At 39.6% G+C, this 20,478-nt stretch overlaps 1 protein-coding gene across 1 annotated transcript in view; it reads right to left on the bottom strand.

The window, feature by feature from the left end:
• Positions 1–6,473: 6,473 nt before the first annotated feature.
• The window catches only part of pes (pescadillo), a 56,013-nt gene continuing 42,008 nt past the window's right edge, over positions 6,474–20,478 (bottom strand). Inside the window, exons 11-15 of the mRNA XM_043715655.1 lie at positions 20,249–20,374; positions 15,563–15,747; positions 12,128–12,264; positions 9,457–9,624; positions 6,474–7,803 (exon numbers count right to left, since the gene is read on the bottom strand). Of these exons, the coding sequence (XP_043571590.1) occupies positions 7,717–7,803; positions 9,457–9,624; positions 12,128–12,264; positions 15,563–15,747; positions 20,249–20,374 (703 nt within the window). The 3' untranslated portion in view covers positions 6,474–7,716. The remainder of the gene's footprint in view (positions 7,804–9,456; positions 9,625–12,127; positions 12,265–15,562; positions 15,748–20,248; positions 20,375–20,478) is intronic.

Here is a 20,478-nt window from a genome sequence, read left to right as displayed (position 1 = left end):
CCAGGATGAATATTTTCCATCAACCACTACCCAGTCTTCTTTCAGCTAGTCAATTTCCGATCCAAACTGCTAAATCATCCTCAAACCTGTGCCTCAGTATTTTGCGCAATAGCCTACCATGGAGAACCTTATCAAACGTCTTACTGAAATTCATATCCACATCAACTGCTTTACCCTCATCCACCTGTTTGGTTACTTTATCAAAGAAGGTTTGTGAGGCACAACCTACCCTTCCCAAAACCATGTTGACTATCCCTAATCAACTTATTCCTTTCCAGATGATTATGAATTCTATCTCTTATAACCTTTTCCAACACTTTACCCACAACTGAAGTAAGGCTCACTGGTCTATAATTTCCAGGGTTGTCTCTACTCCCTTTGAGCAAGGGAACATTTGCTATCCTCCAGTCTTCTGATACTAGTCCTGTAGACAGTGACGACAAAGATCAAAGCCAAAGGCTCGGCAATCTGCCTGGCTTCTCAGAGAATCCTAGGAAAAACCCCCATTTGGCCTAGGGGACTTTTCTACGTTTACACTGTCCAGAATTGCTAACACCACCTCCTTATGCACCTCAATCCCATCTAATGGCCTGTATCTCAGTATTCTCCTCGATCACATTGTCTTTGTCTAGTGTGAATACTGACAAAAAGTATTGATTTAGCACTTCCCCTATCTCCTTAGATTCCATGCACAACTTCCCACTACTACGCTTGATTGGTCCTAGGCTTACTCTCATCATGCTTTTATTCCTGATATACCCATAGAAAGCCTTAGGGTTTTCCTTGATCCTATCCACCAATGACTTCTCATGTCCCCCTCCTGGCTCCTCTTAAATCTCTTTTTAGGTCTTTCTGGTCTAACCTGCAACTCTCAAGCACCCTAATGGAGCCATCACACCTCATCCTAACAAAGCCTTCTTCTTCCTCTTAACAAGAGATTCAACTTGCTAAGTAAACCATGGCTCATGCACCTTACAACTTCTGCCTTGCCTGACTGGCACAGACCTTTCAAGGACACAGCAGCTGGTCCTTTAATAGGCCTCACATTTCAACTGTGTCCATCCCCTGCAGTTTTGTTCCCCATCCTATGCATCCTAGATCTTGCCTAATCGCATCATAATCGCCTTTCCCCCAGCTATAATTTTGCCCTGCGGTATATATCTATTCCTTTCCATCACTAAAAGTAAACATAACCAAATTGTGGTCACTATCACGAAAGTGCTTACCTATCTCCAAATCTAACACCTGGCCAGATTCATTACCTAGTGCCATTACTCCTTGTTGACCTGTCTAGATACTGCACACATTGGTCAAAAACCGACCCATCTAAAGTACTTGAACTAAAGCATTCCCAATCTAGATTTGGAAAGTTCAAGTCCCCCATAACAACTACCCTGTCACTCTTGCTTCGATCAAGATCATCTTTGCTAACCTATCCTCTACATCTCTGGAGGCCAATAGAAAACTCCTAACAGGGTAACCTCTCCTTTCCTGTTTCTAACCTCAGCCCATACGACCTCCGTAGATGAGTCCTCAAACATCCTTTCTGCAACTGTAATATTGTCCTTGACTAACAGAGCCACACCACCCCCTCTTGCCATTTTCTCTCTTCTTTCTGAAACATCTAAATCTCAGAACCTGCAATAACCATTCCTGTCCCTTCTCTGCCCAGGTCTCTGAAATGGCCACAACATCAAAATCCCAGGTATCAACCTATGCTGCAAGTTCATCCAACCTTATTCCAGATGCTCCTGGTGTTGAAGTAGACACACTTTAAACCAACTTGTTGCTTGCTGGTGCCTTTTTGCCATCATGAAATCTTAGTTCTAACTTCATTACTCTCAACCTCCTGTAAACTCAAACTACAATTTCAGTTCCCATCCACATGCTAAATTAGTTTAAACCACCCTCGATCAGCATTAGCAAGTCCCTCCCACCCCCAGCATATTGGTACCCCTCTGGTTCAGGTGAAGACAATCCTGTTTGTCCAGCCCACCTATCCCAGAAAGATCCCCAATTATCCAGGAATCCAAAGCCCGCCCTCCTGTACCATCCCTGTAGCCACGTCTTCAACTCCTCTCTCTCCCTACTCCTCACCTTGTTAGCATGTGGCACAGACACCAAAACAGAGACAACTCTGTTGCCCACGTTTTTGAAGGGCAGTATGAGTCTGAAACATATTGCATGAAGCAGATTCAATTGTGGTTTTCAAAAAGAAATTGGATTAAGAATCTCAAGATAAAATATTCAGTTTGGGGAAAGGGAAACATAGTAGGATTGCTCTAGCAAAGATCCAGTATAGACTCAATGGGTTGAATGGCCTTCTGTGTTGTAACCATTCTAATGATTAAGAGTGCAAAATCTACAGTTGTACTCAATTCAATCTAGCAAAATTTACAATTATCTTGTGCAGTTTTGGCATATGTACAGGCACAATTTTCCTCCAGTTCTTAACAGGTATAGATAACCAAATTGTTTAGAGTTTCAGGTGAAGCTGCAATAAAGAGGCATCATATGGTTCTTGTTTTCACCATGTAAAACCACTAATGGAATACGTACATTAGTGACAATACTTGACTTTCTCTCAGCTGTACAAGTGTCAAGAGAACTGAATTTAAGATTTTTCAGTGGGGTGAACAGCAACAAGTTATTCAACATGCCCCAAGTGTGATGTGTGTAAATTTGTAAACACAAAATATGAGAAAAAAAAACTTAACATTTTCTGTGCTTTCCAGAGATAAATGGACTGTTGAGAGCGAAGTAATTTTTTTTGATGCAAGTTGCTAGACAATAAAACAAACACAAATAGTCATAACCATATTTAAAGAAAACATTGTCAAAATTAATTTACATTACTTTTCAAATGACAAAATTTGCAACCTGTAATTTTTTTTTACCCAAGTACCATCCTGTGAATCGGCATGGGCTATATTAATTCGTTAAAGATGCTAAACAAATACAAGTAATAGTCTTATATCAGCAGGTATCACATTTCAAGTCCATTTGTTATGCAATTATGGAGTCTGGGAATATGTTAAATTTTAGCAACCATAATTAAAAACATTGGCAGGCAGGCTTCTCCTTACTTATTCACAACTGGGAATTGCATTAGTCTGGATGATGGGTGCTATAATTATCTTGGGGATATAGCATTTTAGTTGTAATGAGGATTGGGTATAAATAGATTAAGGCTGCTGCACAACTATATTGGATAAAATAAGTGATTAAGAGTTCCACAGATGCAACATTATATATTCATTCTTTCATAAAGAAAAAAAGCAACTTATTTACTAAATCATTAGTTATTGAATCACCACAAAGGTTGTAGTTTAACGTACATAAACAGAATGCAGTCGTATTTCTTACACTTATTACTAAATTGCTAGTAGCGTCTTAAAGCTAATAAACAAAACTAAATTTATGCAAATTAAAGAGATCAAAAGAAACAAATTTCTTGCTGAAATCTGACAATAATCCCTTCGATTTATTAAGTAAAATACCAAAATTACAGAATGGCAACAGATTATTCGTTTCAAACAGACATTTTCGTTGTGATTATTAGGTTTCTTTCAATAATTAGATTGACATGTCAAATGTTAACTTAACAAGGATGTATTTAATAGAAAAGACCATTGCTTAAATCAGTAAATCCAATTAATTAATGTATTTAATAGAAAAGACCACTGCTTCAATCAGTAAATACAATTAATTAACCACTAGCCTCATCTGGCTGATTGAGAAGCCAAATGTGGCTAATTGGCTTTTTAATTAGCAAATAAAATGAAATAATAGGCCATCATTGGGCATGTGATCTCAATACTAAGCTACACAAGTGTATACATGTTTAATACTAACATGAGAAAGTGGTTAGTCTTAACTAATGTTAAGTAGCAAATTGAGAATTTACGTGTGTCTTTGATCACTGTGTGCCTTATGTTGGTTTCTGCTCATTACTTATTCTTCTAAAACTAAAGCATAAAAAAAAAGGGTGAAAGAGGAACTTTAAAAAAAATGCCTTCAGATTGTTGCTAAAGACTTGAAGGCCTTTTAAGGTTCTTAATACATATTCATCATACAGAAATCAAAATTCATGAGAGATGCAACATTGCAGAAAACCAGATGCCAAACAATAGACAGAAGCTAACGTAATGGGATAGGTCAAAGTTTAGGACAAGGTGAGATGTATGACCATCTAAACTTGCAGAAACCATTTGACTATATCAGACTGGACTACTTATTTTTGCATCAACAACAATGACTTTGCAGCTCTTACTCATCTAGAATAGATTCCTCCACCTGAGACATCCATTTCAGGCTTGGAAATGGTATTCTTGGTAACATGTTTTGGTTCCCATGGTACTACAGTAGTTTAGTGCATAAACAAGTTGTAAAAAATAAAACAACGTGAAAATACCTGACCAAGCATAACTTCAAAAGATGCTCTGCATTTAATGTTGTAGAAGTGTCCAAATTATATGGGAATTGAAAACTGTAGTAAGTATTTGTAAACTCTGTTAAGTTATTGAGCTAAAAGTAAACAAAAACACTCAATTGAAATATTTTAATTATTCAAGGTTAGTATATTTGAAACTTCACTAAATAATTCAGACATCAGTTAATGCCACTTATTGTTGATTGATTTAAATTCTACCTTACAGCATGAAATAGCAACACTAAAAATAACTCTTAAAACCGCCATCCTTATAGATAATTTATAACAAGTTTGTGTGCTTAGAAAAATGACTCTTGCTTTTTTGTTATTTATACAGAAATTAAATGGCACCAATCTGTACATACAGAAGCAATGACAACTGCTTCATCAGTTACACAGATTACACTGCATTCTTAGTCAGTATTGGCAAGATGATTATGACAATAAGGTAAAAGACTATTGGGGCAATAGTCATTAATTTTGGCTGAATACAAGAAGCTGTCTCGGAAGATATTTCAAAGCAATTGCTTCATGGAACACATGGTTCATCAAATGCTTTTCTCTCTATAAAAGGTATTGCAGGGATTTGCATTTTGCACACTACAGAAGGTGACAGCACACCGAAGCATTACTTCCTCCACACACACAACCAAATACATACATTAAGGATTGAATAGAAAGAGGACCTTGACGCTAAATTGTTCACGAACAGCCTCTTTTGGTTGACAGAACAGAAAGGAAGGAGGAAATGGTGACTGCAGAAATTAACTAGATGAGTGTATTTGGAAGAAACCTGTTTTCGTGTAACCAGAATAAACTATATGAGTTTGATAATTCTTTCCCCTCTTCAACAATGTCCAAAAATGTAGACAGATCTTACTCATTGTAATTTGCAAGACTTAAGTAGTATTAGGAGGCATCAACTGGGATTTTCCATTTCTAAATTGGGGGGGGGAAGAAACAAATCAAAGTCATGATCTCAATGTGTAAATAAATGTAATCTAAGCAGCTAGAAATATTAAAACTCTGAACAGGAATAGGCCACTCCAGGTGCGAGTTCACCACTTTTAGTAAATTTCTTCTCAGTCTGAAATGGCTTACTCCATATCCAGAGATCACAGCTCCTTGCTTTGGCCACACCCTACTGTCATAGATGTACAGCACAGAAACATATCCTTTAGTCCAACTTGTCCATACCAACCAGAAACCCAAACCTAATCTAGTCCCATTTGCCAGCACTTGGCCCATATCTCTCTAAACCTTTCCTAATCCAGATGCCTTTTAACTGTTATAATTGGAGCAGCTTCCAGTCAGGGTATTCATCACCACTGCATTCAGAGTGTTTAGCCTGGTCAGAATTTGATATTTTTTATATCTTCCAATCCTCTAAACTTCAGTGAAAACCAGGGTTTTCTGAGAATGGCATGAAAGGGTGCTCCTTTAAGCAGTAGAGAAACCAAATATCATAAAATTAAAATATTTATATCCGAAGCCAGTTTAAAACCTCTGGCATCAGATGGCCACTTGTACAATTAGACTAATGAGAAACGCAAACACATATCAATTGACAGTGCAATTCAAATACAAATCTCAAGTCAATGTTTAATTCTTAAAGCTCATGCTCTACACTAGGCATAAGTATTCTCTTGGAATCTTTCAGTTATGTCTAGAATGGATAAAGGCTTCACTTCCAGTTGGACACAAGGCCACGATGCAAAATAACCAGGGGGGTAGTCACAACACAAACCAATCCAAAATGCTAATCTTCGATCAATTCGAAAAACAGTGGAAGGAATGAAAAACATTCAGAAAAAAGCATTAAGGGAAGAGTGGTGATGACACAATTGAAAGTGTTACTGCTGACACAAAGTACTTAAAATATAAAAAATGTTCCATTCTCTGGTGCTATTACCTACCTCGATGAGAACAAAAAAACCTCATGTTTGAAAAAATACTGCATACTGGTCAACATTCTGGAAAGAACTCCTTAAAACTGACCAGCCAACCTTAGTTACAGAGTGAAATAAAACAAGTAGGCAGGTTGCTTTATATACTTTGTTTAATCTTAAATGGTGACAAGTTCATTCATTTGGCTAGCTAGTTCTCAATTAAGTGTCACTAAATGACAAAGTGTTCAAATTAAAATGAGACAACCAGAAATCTCAAAGTGATGACGATAGAAAAAACAAATTTACAATATAAAAAGTGTACACCAACTGTCAGATCACACACTGGGAGGAATTTTGTAATCTGACCTGTGGCAGTGGATAGAATTTAATCAGGTGGAGAAGTTGATGGGTGAGAATCGGGCCACCTACAGCCTGATTAATTCTATGCTGGACAGTCTTCCTGCCCCGCTGCCAATATAGGCTAAACAGGCAATTCATTCCCAGTTAGAGCCTCATCCGGCCAAAGCAGATATTAATTCAGTACCAATTGGGATAACAGCTGCTTTTCTTGTAAAGGTTGGGGCGGGGTGAGGAATGCACAGGGCGTTTGCCATCCAGGGAGCACAACAAGCAAACTCAGGGGTAAGGGAAATGCCTAGTTCAAAGAATTCAATGCCTGAGGGATATGGCACTTGATTGGTTGTCGGGGAGGGGAGGTGAAAGCCAATACCAAATTCATGTGTCTCCTCCACATGCAATCAATCATCCTTATCTCTATTCTATTAAAGATTATCGCGGGTGTCATACCAGCAGCAGTCAATGGCACCTCAGTGACATTGCTGATTACACAAGAACAGTCAGGATTTCCACTCCCAGGGGTCTTCATCCTGGAAAAAGACCTGCTACTGCGCCCCACAAGGTAGTGTATGGAACATAACATGGTGGCCTTCCCATCCACAATTTCCACAAGATTCCATCTGCAGTTGTCAAATGACATTGGATTCCAATTTTGGCTTTCCCCATTCATCAATTCAAGTTTAAACTGCACAAAGGCATTAGATATTTCAGGTCAACATTTTCTGCTTACAACACATTTGTAATGCCAAAGTGGCATTCCTGGATTTTAAAAATAAAAGTTGATTCAATAGGATGAGAAATTGACAAACATAAGACATGTCCTGTGAGGACAACATTTTAATCTTACACTTTACAAGTACTCTTGTAGAAAAGTCTTAAATTACTTTTTACAGAGAGTTCTTTCAAAATCCAGGACACAATGAAACTGCCTCAGTGATAGAAGGGTATCTCATAGCCGATGACTATTCACAGAATCTGTATCGACAAACTTATCCAAATTTGGTTTAAAATCTCAAATATGCAATGCTCCTCTGTATTTTACTGTAAGTTAACTTTTTTGTTCTTCTTTCTCTCAGCTTTAAGTACATCGTCATGAGCCTTCCTCTTAGCTGCCAACTTGTTTTGCTGTAGAGAGAGGTTAAAAAAAAAGGTTGGATAGAGTAACAATAGTGTTAAAATACAAGTTGTCAAATTTTAAACAATGGTAGCTAGCAAAAGGAAAACAGGAATTTCACTTCACAATCTAAAAATTAAGTTGATTTCCTGGGTTGCCATTAAATTTCCTGACCAGAACATTACAAATTGCTTTTTTAAATACAAAAACATTGAGCTTGTTCTACACAGATGCTGCCTGACCTGCTCAGTTTTTCCAGGCTTTTCTTATCTCATAAGACAGTCACCAAGAAATCCCAACAGGATATTAACAAACTTCTTCAACCAGGAAAAATATGGAAATTGTTATCACAGGAAGTGGTTGAAATGACCAGTATATATATGTTTAAGGGAAAACTTGGCATACACACGACAAAAGTGGAATAAATGCTTAAAATGCTGAATTTAGAGGATGAGAGACAAGATTGGAGGGACTAAGTACAGAATAAACATTGCTGCATTGCCTGGTGCTGAATGGCTTCTTTCTGTGTTGTACCTACCATATATTCCTACATTTATGCTGGTAGGAGACTGGGTATTATCCTATAGAAAGCAAATGTCAGTCGGTTTCTCCCCAGCTATCAGTCAACCTTATAAAAGTCACGTTTTGAAGCGGAGGGACAGGGAAGAAAAGGAATGCGAACTGAACATCGTGAATATGAAAGACTGTTTTATTCCCACTAGTTGGTCCCCTTATAGTTTAAGAATTATAAGAATTTCAATTATTTCCAATAAAAATGTGGGCATGTGCTTTTTTTCCCCTCATATAAAGACATAAAGCCTTTCTTTTAAGCAAAAGTAAACTTCAGGTAGTGTGTCACAAATGGTTACATGAGGGCCAAACAGCGTCTAGTACACATGCAGGATTAAATACTCAACTGAACTTAAATAGGAAATGAGTTAAAAGTTGCAACTCAAATTCATCGTTGAGAAGACTTGTGGTTTTGACTGGCCTACTCAATAAGGTCAGATTTTTGGTCCCAATTATTTTGTATGCTAAAACCATAGTGTGCTCCAGTCAATGTAAACAAGGAAGACATTCAAGCCTGCAAGCAATGCAAATGAGGAAAACAAGCTATTCAGCCTCGAAAGAAAAAGAGACTTACAGTACATTTCCATTTTAGTTCAGTCTTGGTACGGAGCCAGTCAGTTAAACTGATCCTTTAATTTTGGCTTGCACTCACTCGCTCTATTGTAACATCTTCATCTTACACTTTCAAAGATTTAGCTCCTTACTTACAAAATGTGGTACAGCTTTATGAACCTCCCTTCCATAGTACTGAGGTTTTTCTTTGCCTCACCTTATTCCTGGTGCCCCTTTCACTGGGTAATAATAACTAGACAATAGATATACTTAAGGACTGAACCAACAAAAAACATCTTATCATTTAAGGCCACCCCTCGTTAGCCCTCAACACTTGCAATAAATTCAATTACTAGTTTTTGGGTAACAATTTTGCTCCCCCCAAGATCTGTGAAGAAATGGGAATGATGTTTCCAGTCTTAATTAGACCCTTTAAGAAAATCTTAAAGACTTGTATATTGCCATATCTTATTTAGTACTCAAGTACTTAAGACCACACAGCCTTTCACACTGTAGAAATAAAAACAGATGAAAATACAAACCTCACGAACTTTTCTCTTCTTGCCAAACATAATTTTGTTGTACAAATACTTCTCTTTTTTCTTCATCATCATGATAGCTAGGCGCTTCTCTTCGGCTTGTTCTCGTTGGGATGCTTCTGTTTTGTTTTCCAGCTTGACTGCTCCTGCAGTTACTTTCACATTCAGTTGCTGTGGAAACATCCGTAAAATCAGTGACTCAAGAAATACAGCCAAACGGATTAACTTGTGGGTTCACAAGTAGTCAACGAACAGCTAATCACTTCCTGAGTATTCTTATGAAGATGCTGAAACATGCAAGTACACCAATTTTGCAGCTACAGCAAAACAATCTTCCACTTGAGTTGTAGCAGTATTTTTTCTCAAAGCACTTGAGTGTATTTGACTGTCTGTTTATGACAAAGATGCATGTTAGAAGTCAACGCTCAACTTGCTACAATTAGGCTTTTTATACTTTTGGGAAAAAAACTCAACTTGCAGGAGATACCAAAATGTCTAATTATATAGTTGAAAATTCTCTGCAAAAAAACTTAAAGAACACGACTGTTCGAAAACAGTAAGAATTCCTTCCGAACACTATTTACGTTCTGCTGCATGACTGCTGTTCTATATTCTATGTCGTGGTCCAGTTAAGCCACTGTTTAAGAAGGGTGGTAAGGATAAGCCAGGGAACTATAGACTAGTGAGCCTGAGGTCGGTGGTGGGCAAGTTGTTGGAGGGAATCCTGAGGGACAGGATGTACATGTATTTGGAAAAAGTGAGGTCTGCAGATGCTGGAGATCAGAGCTGAAAATGTGTTGCTGGAACAGCGCAGCAGGTCAGACAGCATCCAGGGAACAGGCTGTTCCCTGGATGTATTTGGAAAGGCAAGGACTGATTCGGGATAGTCAACATGACTTTGTGTGTGGGAAATCATGTCTCACAAACTTGATGGAGTTTTTTGAGGAAGTAACAAAGAGAATTGATGAGGGCAGAGCAGTAGATGTGATCTATATGGACTTCAGTAAGGCATTCGACAAGGTTCCCCATGGGAGACTGGTTAGCAAGGTTAGATCTCACGGACTACAGGGAGAACTAGCTATTTGGATGCAGAACTGGCTCAAAGGTAGAAGGTAGAGGGTGGTGGTGGTGGGTTGTATCTCAGACTGGAGGCCTGTGACCAGTGGAGTGTCGCAAGGATCAGTGCTGGGTCCTCTACTTTTTGTCATTTACATAAATGATTTGGATGTGAGCATAAGAGGTACAGTTAGTAAGTTTGCAGATGACACCAAAATTGGAGGTGTAGAGGACAACGAAAAGGGTTACCTCAGATTACAACAGGATCTGGACCAGATGGGCCAACGGGCTGAGAAGTGGCAGATTTAATTCAGATAAATGCGAGATGTTGCATTTTGGGAAAGCAAATCTTAGCAGGACTTATTCACTTAGTGGTAAGGTCCTAGGGAGTGTTGCTGAACAAAGAGACCTTGGAGGGCAGGTTCATAGCTCCTTGGAAGTGGAGTTGCAGGTAGATAGGATAGTGAAGAAGGCGTTTGGTATGCTTTCCTTTATTGGTCAGAGTATTGAGTACATGGGTTGGGAGGTCATGTTGCGGCTGTACAGGACATTGGTTAGGCCACTGTTGGAATATTGCGTGCAATTCTGGTCTCCTTCCTATCGGAAAGGTGTTGTGAAACCTGAAAGGGTTCAGAAAAGATCTATAAGGATGTTGCCAGGGTTGGAGGATTTGAGCTATGGGGAAGAGGCTGAACAGGCTGGGGCTGTTTTCTCTGGACCGTCAGAGACTGACGGGTGACCTTATAGAGGTTTACAAATTTATGAGGAGCATGGATAACGTAAATAGGCAAAGTCTTTTCCCTGGGGTCAGGGAGTCCAGAACTAGAGGGCATAGGTTTAGGATGAGAGGGGAAAGATATAAAAGAGACTTACGGGGCAACATTTCCACACAGAGGGTGGTACATGTATGGAATGTGCTGCCGGAGGAAGTGGTGGAGGCTGGTACAATTGCAACATTTTGGAGGCATTTGGATGGGTATATGAATAGGAAGGGTTTGGAGGGTTATGGGCTGAGTGCTGGCAGGTTGGACTAGATTGGGTTGGGATATCTGGTCGGTATGGACGGGTTGGATCAAAGGGTCTGTTTCCATGCTGTATATCTCTATGACTCTAAGAAGTGTACAGCACAGAAACAGGCCCTTTGGCCCACAAAACTAAAGAATATTCACTGAAGGTTCAAGTAATGTGTATACCTCTCATCTGGTCCAGACAGATACGGCAAAAACATCTGTGACAATCAAGTAACTGAAACCGCTCATAAGCAGATGTAGGTTTGCAGGAGGAAATCTTAACTCACCTAGCACCACTTGGGAGTGGTACGCCTTTCCTGATTTTGCAGGAGCACCATTGGTCAATGTGTGCATGGACTGTAGGGTGATATGAACCTTGGAGTACTTATGCACTGTAATAGCTGACACCTGAAGATAGGGCTATGTGAACTAAACAGGCCCACCCCCACCATGTATTACATGACAAATCGATGTCTCTAATTTGCCATGGTTGAAATCATGAGTTCCACAGGCTGGAGTTTAATTTTCAAAATGTAAGTATTATGCCATAACAAAAGGCTGAATCTTATACGTATTTAAATCAAAAGGCTCCTCCTGTTGGAACTCACTTTGTTTTTCACCTTCTCAGCCTCCATTTTCTTCAGCATTTCTTCATCTTGCTTTTCAGTTTCATCCATATCCTCATCTTCTTCATCCTCAGACTCATCATCCTGTTCATCCTCTTCGGATTCATTTGGGCTTTCATCTATGATAAAAACCATGATACGTGCAAGTTGTATGATAACAGTGACCACTCAAAACAAATTGCATAAAAAGAGACTTGGTGAAACCGGATCCCCCTATCAATGCTCACAAAGGGGAGGAAGCTTAAGTCAGCTTTTCAAAAAACATGGCTGACATTTGTCTTTTAAGGGGGTCAAGGGTATCAGTAGCATGGGTAAAGTTAAACATTTTTAAAAATAGTTCTTTGTCTTTTTGATTTCAATAGATTTTAATTGTATTTTTAAATAATGTCTCACTTTTCTCCTCCAGCTGCAACTTTTCCCTCAAACTTTCAATTACCAACCTTTATACTTTACTTTCATTAACCTCAATTACTCCATTCTTAATTGGACACAGCACGATATTGACAGATGCTGTTAATTTTCAATCCAAGATGGATAAATTTTTGTAAAGCAAAACGTATCAAGGGAACATGGACCAAAGGCAGATATATGGAGTTAGGCCACACATCAACCATTATCTCATTGAATGGTGGAACAGGCTTGAAGGGCTGAAGGCCCATTCCTGTTCTTATGTTCAGATGTTTTTAATCAGGTGGAATTTAACATTGAGATCAGAAAGTGCAAGGTAGGCATTAACAACTTGCATGTGTATGTAATAGAATATCGCAAAGTGTTCCATAGGACCGTTCTAAAAGAAAATATGACACCAAACTACATAAGGAGATATTAGATCAGATGGGCAAAAGCTTAGTTTTATGGAGCATTTTACAGGAAGAAAGTGGGATAGAGAGGCAGAGAGGAACAGGGATGTAGGGAATTCCATAGCTTGAAGCCTTTGAAAGAGTGATGAGCAATGGTGCAGCAAGTGAAGTCTGAAATGCTGAAGTGCCCAGAATAAAAGGAATACAGATACCCTGGGGCATTATGGGGATGAAAGGAATTAGGTTTCCCAACTATAAACATCACGATCAGAACTTAACTAGACCAGATATACAATACTACAGCTAATGCAGGTGAGAGGCTTGGAATTACACAGTTAACTAGTACCTATCTACCATCTACAAACACAAGTCAGGAGTGTGATTGAATGTTCTGGACAGGTGCAGCTCCATAAGACAAAACCAGAAGTTGGCTATTTGGCCACTGAGTGTGCTCTAAGTTCAGTGAGATCATTGCTGATCTGATAATCCTCAAGTGTATTTTTTGGCCTTTTCTCCTTGATTGCCTCACTAATTTTTAAAAAAATCTATCAAAGCAGTAAAAGCCCCTACAGCCCTCTATAGTAAAGAATTCCATAGACTGACAACTCAAATAATTTGTTAGATATGACTTAAATGGGTGCACCCTCTTACACTACAATTATACTCTCTGGTCCTAAACTCTGCCACAAGGGGAAACAACCTCTCTACAACTACCCTGTCTAGCCCGTAAGAATCTAATGTGTTTCAATAAGGTCACATTTCATTTTCCTAAATTCTAATACAGGTACAACCTATTCAACCTCTCCTCAAAAGAAACTCCACACCTCTGTCATGCACAGGATCAATCTGGTGAATCTTCTCTGGACTACCTCCAAGTTGGTGGCACGGTGGCTCAGTGGTTAGCACTGCAGCCTCATAGTGCCAGGGACCCGGTTTGATTCGGGTGAGACTGTGTGGAGTTTGCACTTTCTTCCAGTGTCTGCTTGGGTTTTCTCCGGTTGCTCTGGTTTCCTCCCACCAAATCCAAAGATATGCAGGTCAGGTGAATTAGCCATGCTAACTTGTCAATAGTGTTAGGTACATTAGTAAATATAAAGGTTGGGGAATGGGTCTGGGTGGGTTACTTTTCAGAGGGTCAGTGAGGACTTGTTGGGCTGAAGGGCATGTTTCCATATTGTAGGCAATTAATCTAATCAATGCCAGCATATCTTTCCTTAGTTAGGACTTCACAGTATTCTAGATGTTGTGTCAACTAGCATAGTTTTAGCATGACACAGGTACTGTGTTTCCTTTGAAATCAAGGCAAATGTCATTTGCCCTCCCTATTGCCTGAACGTTAGTTCATAATGCATACTGTCTTCCTAATCACTTGTCCTTTCACCTATTTTTGTATAATTTGCAAACTTGTCGATAATACATTCACTTTGCTCAACCAAGATATTAATCAACTGTAAATAACTGTGGCCCCAGCACTGATTAACTGGTTGCCATTGTGAAAATGTTTGCCTTATCCCAAATCTATTAGTTGGCCAATCCTCTACCACAGTCAACAATAGCCTTACCTTAAGTAGCCCTATATGCAGTACCTTATCAAATTCTTTGAAAATTAAAGTATATTACATCTACTGCGTCCCCTTTATTTATACTGCTTGTTACAACACTCAAAACATCTTACAATCCACGAAAAAGAAAACCATATGACAGACACTCCAATGCCTTCAACATTCACTTCCTTCACCCACCAATGCACAATGGCAGATAGCATATCATCTAATGGATGCAATGCAGCAATACATCAGGCTCCTCCAACAGCACCTTCCAAACACACAACTTCCAACATCAAGACACAGCAGATGCATGGGACCATCATTACCTGCATGTTCCCCTCTAGACTAATCACCATCCTGATTTAGAACTATATTGCTGTTTGTTCACTGTTGTTGGGTTAAAATCCTAGAACTGCCTTCCTAACAGTACTGTGCTCACCCCCATACTTCAAACACTGCAGCGGTTCAAACAGTCAGCTCCCCACTTTAGGGAATTATGGCGGGGCCAGCCCAGCCTATGATGTCCATATTCCCAGAATGAATAAAAGCAAAAGACAAACCAATGGATGTGAATATGTCAGGAATCTTTGCAAGGACAGAAGAACCAACTTTGTTTTTTTTTGTTGAGGTAGTGTTGGAGTGATTTCAATAGTACTTTTGAAAGAAGGAGAATGGCACTGTATTGAGAAGCATGAACCAATATATCAATAAGACTGAGGTACAGGTCAGGTATGCAATACAATTGGTAAAACCTTTTGAAGGTATTTACATCAATTCATGCCCATTATGACAGAGTTGCATAAAGTCATTTAAAACGAGCAAGCATTATCGACAAGACTGCTTTCAGTTTTGCAAGTCAACCAATTTAGATCATTTTTTCCCCAACTTATGAAGTTTTATATTTTTGTAAATCATAAATCTATTAAACAGAAATTGATGTCTAAAAATTTTGTACCTCAAACTCCTGATCACCTTAAGCATGCAAATCAGGATAAATTAGAGTAGTGCTTAGGGAGAATATGTGTATTTGGAAATAAACTAAATACAAATTAACGAATCAGCCAGCTTACATGTGCTCTCGCCTCTCTGAATGGCCAAGAGTTTGAGTTTCTCTGGTGGAATGTAGTCTCCTACTTTCTCCTCCACAAATGGGGACAGGTGAGGTGGTAAGATTACTCCCAGAAAATAAGCTTCTACAGGAAGAAGTGTTTTAGCATTAACACTATCATAGACCCACTGAGGCTGGATATAATACCTGCAAGTTAAAAACAGAGAAGAAAATAATTGGAGCAGTTTAGCCAGTTATAGTAAAAATGAAAGTAGGTACATCAAACAGAGAATTCACTTTGAATGGAGAAAAAAGAAGAGTATCTCATTACTTTCAATAGTACAACGTTAGATTCAAATTCCAAGCCAAGTGGTAGGCTAGCTTTAGGCAGTGCTTCACTGGAAGGAGAAAAAGAAAAGTAGATTTCTTACAAAGCCATAGCATTCCATTGTTCTAGCTCCACTGCTGGCTGCTATACCACGACTATCCATTTCAAGGAAGGAGATGCAGAGCAGATATGGAGACTTAATAAATTGCGTGATTCATCTTAAAAGTTGGTGATTAACCTTTCACAATATGCTTTTTTGCCTTCTACTCCTTCATGGAGGAGAATGTTGTTGGTTAGCCCAGCCTTTATTGCTCATCTCAGAGAACAGTTAAGAGTCAACCACATTGCTGTTGGCCTGGAGTCACATGTAAGACCATGAGACAAAGGAGTGGAAGTAAGGCCATTCCGCCCATCGAGTCCACTCTACCATTCAATCATGGCTGATGGGCATTTCAATGCCACCTACCCGCACTCTCCCAGTATCCCTTAATTCCTTGTGAGATTAAGAATTTATCAATCTCTGCCTTGAAGACATTTAACGTCCCGGCCTCCACTGCGTTCCATGGCAATGAATTCCACAGGCCCACCACTCTGGCTGAAGAAAAGCCTCCTCATTTCCTTGTAAAATTGATCCCCTCTAATTCTAAGGCTGTGCCCATGGGTCCTAGTATCTCTGCCTGATGAAAACAAATTCCTAGCGTCCACCCTATCTAAGCATCGCATTATCTTGTAAGTTTCTATTAGATGTTCTTCTAAACTCTAATGAATACAATCCCAGGATCCTCAGTCGTTCATTGAATGTTAGGTCTACCATTCCAGGGATCATCTGTGTGAATCTCTACTGGACAGGCTCCAGTGCCAGTTTGTCCTTCCTGAGGTGTGGGGCCCAAAACTGGATACAGTATTCTAAATGGGGTCTAACTCTCAGAAGCACATTGCTGCTTTTACATTCCAACTCTCTTGAGATAAATGACAACATTACATTTGCCTTCTTAACCACGGACTCAAACTGCAAATCAACCTTTAGAGAATCCTGGATGAGCACTCCCAGATCCCTTTGTACTTTGGCTTTAGGAATTTTCTCACCGCTTAGAAAATAGTCCGTTTCTGTATTTTTTTTCCGAAGTGCAAAACCTCGCATTTGCTCACATTGAATTTCATCAGCCATTTCTTGGACCACTTTCCTAAGCTGTCTAAATCTTTCTGCAGCCTCCCACCTCCTCAGCACTATCTGCCTGTCTGCCTAACTTCGTACCATCGGCAAACTTTGCCAGAATGTCCCCAGTCCCTTTATTATTAATATGTTAAAGTGAACTACTGCTGTCCCAACACTGAACCTTGTAGGACACCAATAGTCATGAGTTGCCATTCCGAAAAAGAACCTTTTATCCCAAATCTCTGCCTTGTAGGCCAGACCAGGTAAGGATGGCAGTTTCCTTCCCTAAAGGGCATTAGTGATACAGATGGGTTTTTCCAATAATCAACAATGGATTCACAATTATCATTAGACTCTTAGTTCCAGATTTTTACAGAATTAAAATTCCACCATCTCTTGTGGTGGGATTGGAACCCAAATTCCTAGAATGTTACTTGAGTTAGTGGATTAACAGTCCAGTGATAATACCAGAGGCCATTACCTCTCCCATGGCGTTGTTAGGCAATGGGATCATTTTCTGATTACATTGTTCACTCGCTCATATCACAAGGAAGAATTTAGGCTTTTTACAAAAATGTAAAAAAAAAAATTATTGGCATTCATTGAATTATAGATCGAACTGTCCTGGAAGCCCAAGGAAAATAACATGCGGAATGCTCAGAAAAGCAAAATAAATGCTTTTAATTTAAATATATCCAGAAGATTTGAATATCAGTTAAAATAATGGACAGAATTCAAAGACATGCAATAACTATTTTTGAAACAAACTCTCCATCAGTCATAGGGTCATAGAGATGTACAGCATGGAAACAGACCCTTCGGTCCAACCCGTCCATGCCGACCAGATATCCCAACCCAATCTAGTCCCACCTGCCAGCACCCAGCCCATATCCCTCCAAACCCTTCCTATTCATATACCCATCCAAATACCTCTTAAATGTTGCAATTGTATCAGCCTCCATCACATCCTCTGGCAGCTCATTCCATACACGTACCACCCTCTGCGTGAAAAAGTTGCCCCTTAGGTCTCTTTTATATCTTTCCCCTCTCACTATGCCCTCTAGTTCTGGACTCCCTGACCCTAGGGAAAAGACTTTGTCTATTTATCCTATCCGTACCCCTCATAATTTTGTAAACCTCTATAAGGTCACCCCTCAGCCTCCGAAGCTCCAGGGAAAACAGCCCCAGCCTGTTCAGCCGCTCCCTGTAGCTCAGATCCTCCAACCCTGGCAACATCCTTGTAAATCTTTTCAAGTTTTTCACAACATCTTTCCGATAGGAAGGAGACAAGAATTGCACACAATATTCCAACAGTGGCCTAACCAATGTCCTGTACAGCCGCAACATGACCTCCCAACCCCTATACTCAATACTCTGACCAATAAAGGAAAGCATACCAAACGCCTTCTTCACTATCCTATCTCCCTGCGACTCCACTTTCAAGGAGCTGTGAACCTGCACTTCAAGGTCTTTGTTCAGCAACACTCCCTAGGACCTCACCATTAAGTGTAAAAGTCCTGCTAAGATTTGCTTTCCCAAAATGCAGCACTTCACTTTTATCTGAATTAAACTCCATCTGCCACTTCTCAGCCCATAAGCCCATCTGGTCCAGATCCTCTTGTAATCTGAGGTAACCCTCTTCGCTGTCCACTACACCTCCAATTTTGGTGTCATCTGCAAACTTACTAACCTCTTATGCTCGCATCCAAATCATTTATGTAAATGACAAAAAGTAGAGGGCTCAGCACTGATCCTTGTGGCACTCCACTGGTCACAGGCCTCCAGTCTGAAAAACAACCCCCCATCACCACCCTCTGTCTTCTACCTTTGAGCCAGTTCTGTATCCAAATGGCTAGTTCTCCCTGTATTTCATGAGATCTAATCTTGCTAATCAATCAGTCTCCCATGGGGAACCTTGTCGAACGCCTTACTGAAGTCCATATAGATCACATCTACTGCTCTGCCCTCATCAATCTTCTTTGTTACTTCAAAAAACTGAATCAAGTTTGTGAGACATGATTTCCCACGTACAAAGCCATGTTGACAGTCCAGAATCAGTCCTTGCCTTTCCAAATACATGTACATCCTATCCCTCAGGATTCCCTCCAACAACTTGCCCACCACCGAGGTCAGCCTCACCGGTCTATAGTTCCCTGGCTTGTCTTTACCGCCCTTCTTAAACAGTGGCACAACATTTGCCAACCTCCAGTCTTCCGGCACCTCACCTGGAACTATCGATGATACAAATATCTCAGCAAGAGGCCCAGCAATCACTTCTCTAGCTTCCCACAGAATTCTCGGGTACACCTGATCAGGTCCTGGGGATTTATCCACCTTTAACCGTTTCAAGACATCCAGCACTTCCTCCTCTGTAATCTGGACATTTTGCAAGATGTTACCATCTATTTCCCTACAGTCTATATCTTCCATATCCTTTTCCACAGTAAATAATAATGCAAAATATTCATTTAGTATCTCTCCCATTTTCTGTGGCTCCATTACAAAGGCCACCTTGCCGATCTTTGAGGGGCCTTATTCTCTCCCTAGTTACCCTTTTGTCCTTAATATATTTGTAAAAATTTTTTGGAATCTCCTTAATTCTATTTGCAAAGCTATCTCATGTCCCCGTTTAGCCCTCCTAATTTCCCTCTCAAGTATACTCCTATTTTCTTTATACTCTAAGGAATCACTCGATCTATCCTGTCTATACCTGACATATGCTTCCTTCTTTTTCTTAACCAAACCCTGAATTTCTTCAGTCATCCAGCATTCCCTATACCTACTAGCCTTCCCTTTCACCCTGACTTCAACGTGAAAAAAGAACCTAAACCAAGATCATTTATTGCATTTCATCCGGAGCAAGGTGGGTAAAGAAATAACTTGCTCTTAACTGGAATGTGTGTCTTGGGCATGCAGCCAATGTCTAAAATATGTGACTAACAAGTGGAAAGCAGAAATGGAATAGGTTAACATGGTCTTGCTGTTCAAGAATGCAAGTCTGTGCCATGATCATGAACTATTTTATTTTAGATTCCTAACAGCTACACTATTTTGTGCCAGGGTTCTTAAAGCAAGAAATGGAAAAAAAAAATTACCCCAGACCACATGGAGAACACTGAATTCATTGTTTGTTTCCAGATATAATGGAAGTAGAAGTCAACACCGATAAGAAAAGCAAACTCATACTTACAGGACCTAGCATTTCAGTTTACATGAAGTCATACCTGTTAATAAACTGCTTATCCAGATTTGGCCTGTCCACAATCTGATGAGTAATGGTATCATCTGTTACAGGATAGGTCGCACCTATACAAAGTGACTTATCCCATGATACCTTGCCTCCAAAACACCTAAAAAAAAGTTTTAAAGTAGTTCAAAAGTTATTTTCTCCCTAAAACAGTTCTTCTAAGTAATGAATAAATACATTTAGAACAGAGTGAAATGTCAGCCACAG

The sequence above is a fragment of the Chiloscyllium plagiosum genome, chromosome 25 (genome assembly GCF_004010195.1).
Source record: "Chiloscyllium plagiosum isolate BGI_BamShark_2017 chromosome 25, ASM401019v2, whole genome shotgun sequence".
NCBI lineage: Eukaryota > Metazoa > Chordata > Chondrichthyes > Orectolobiformes > Hemiscylliidae > Chiloscyllium > Chiloscyllium plagiosum.
This window is presented reverse-complemented; position numbering and strand designations above follow the sequence as displayed.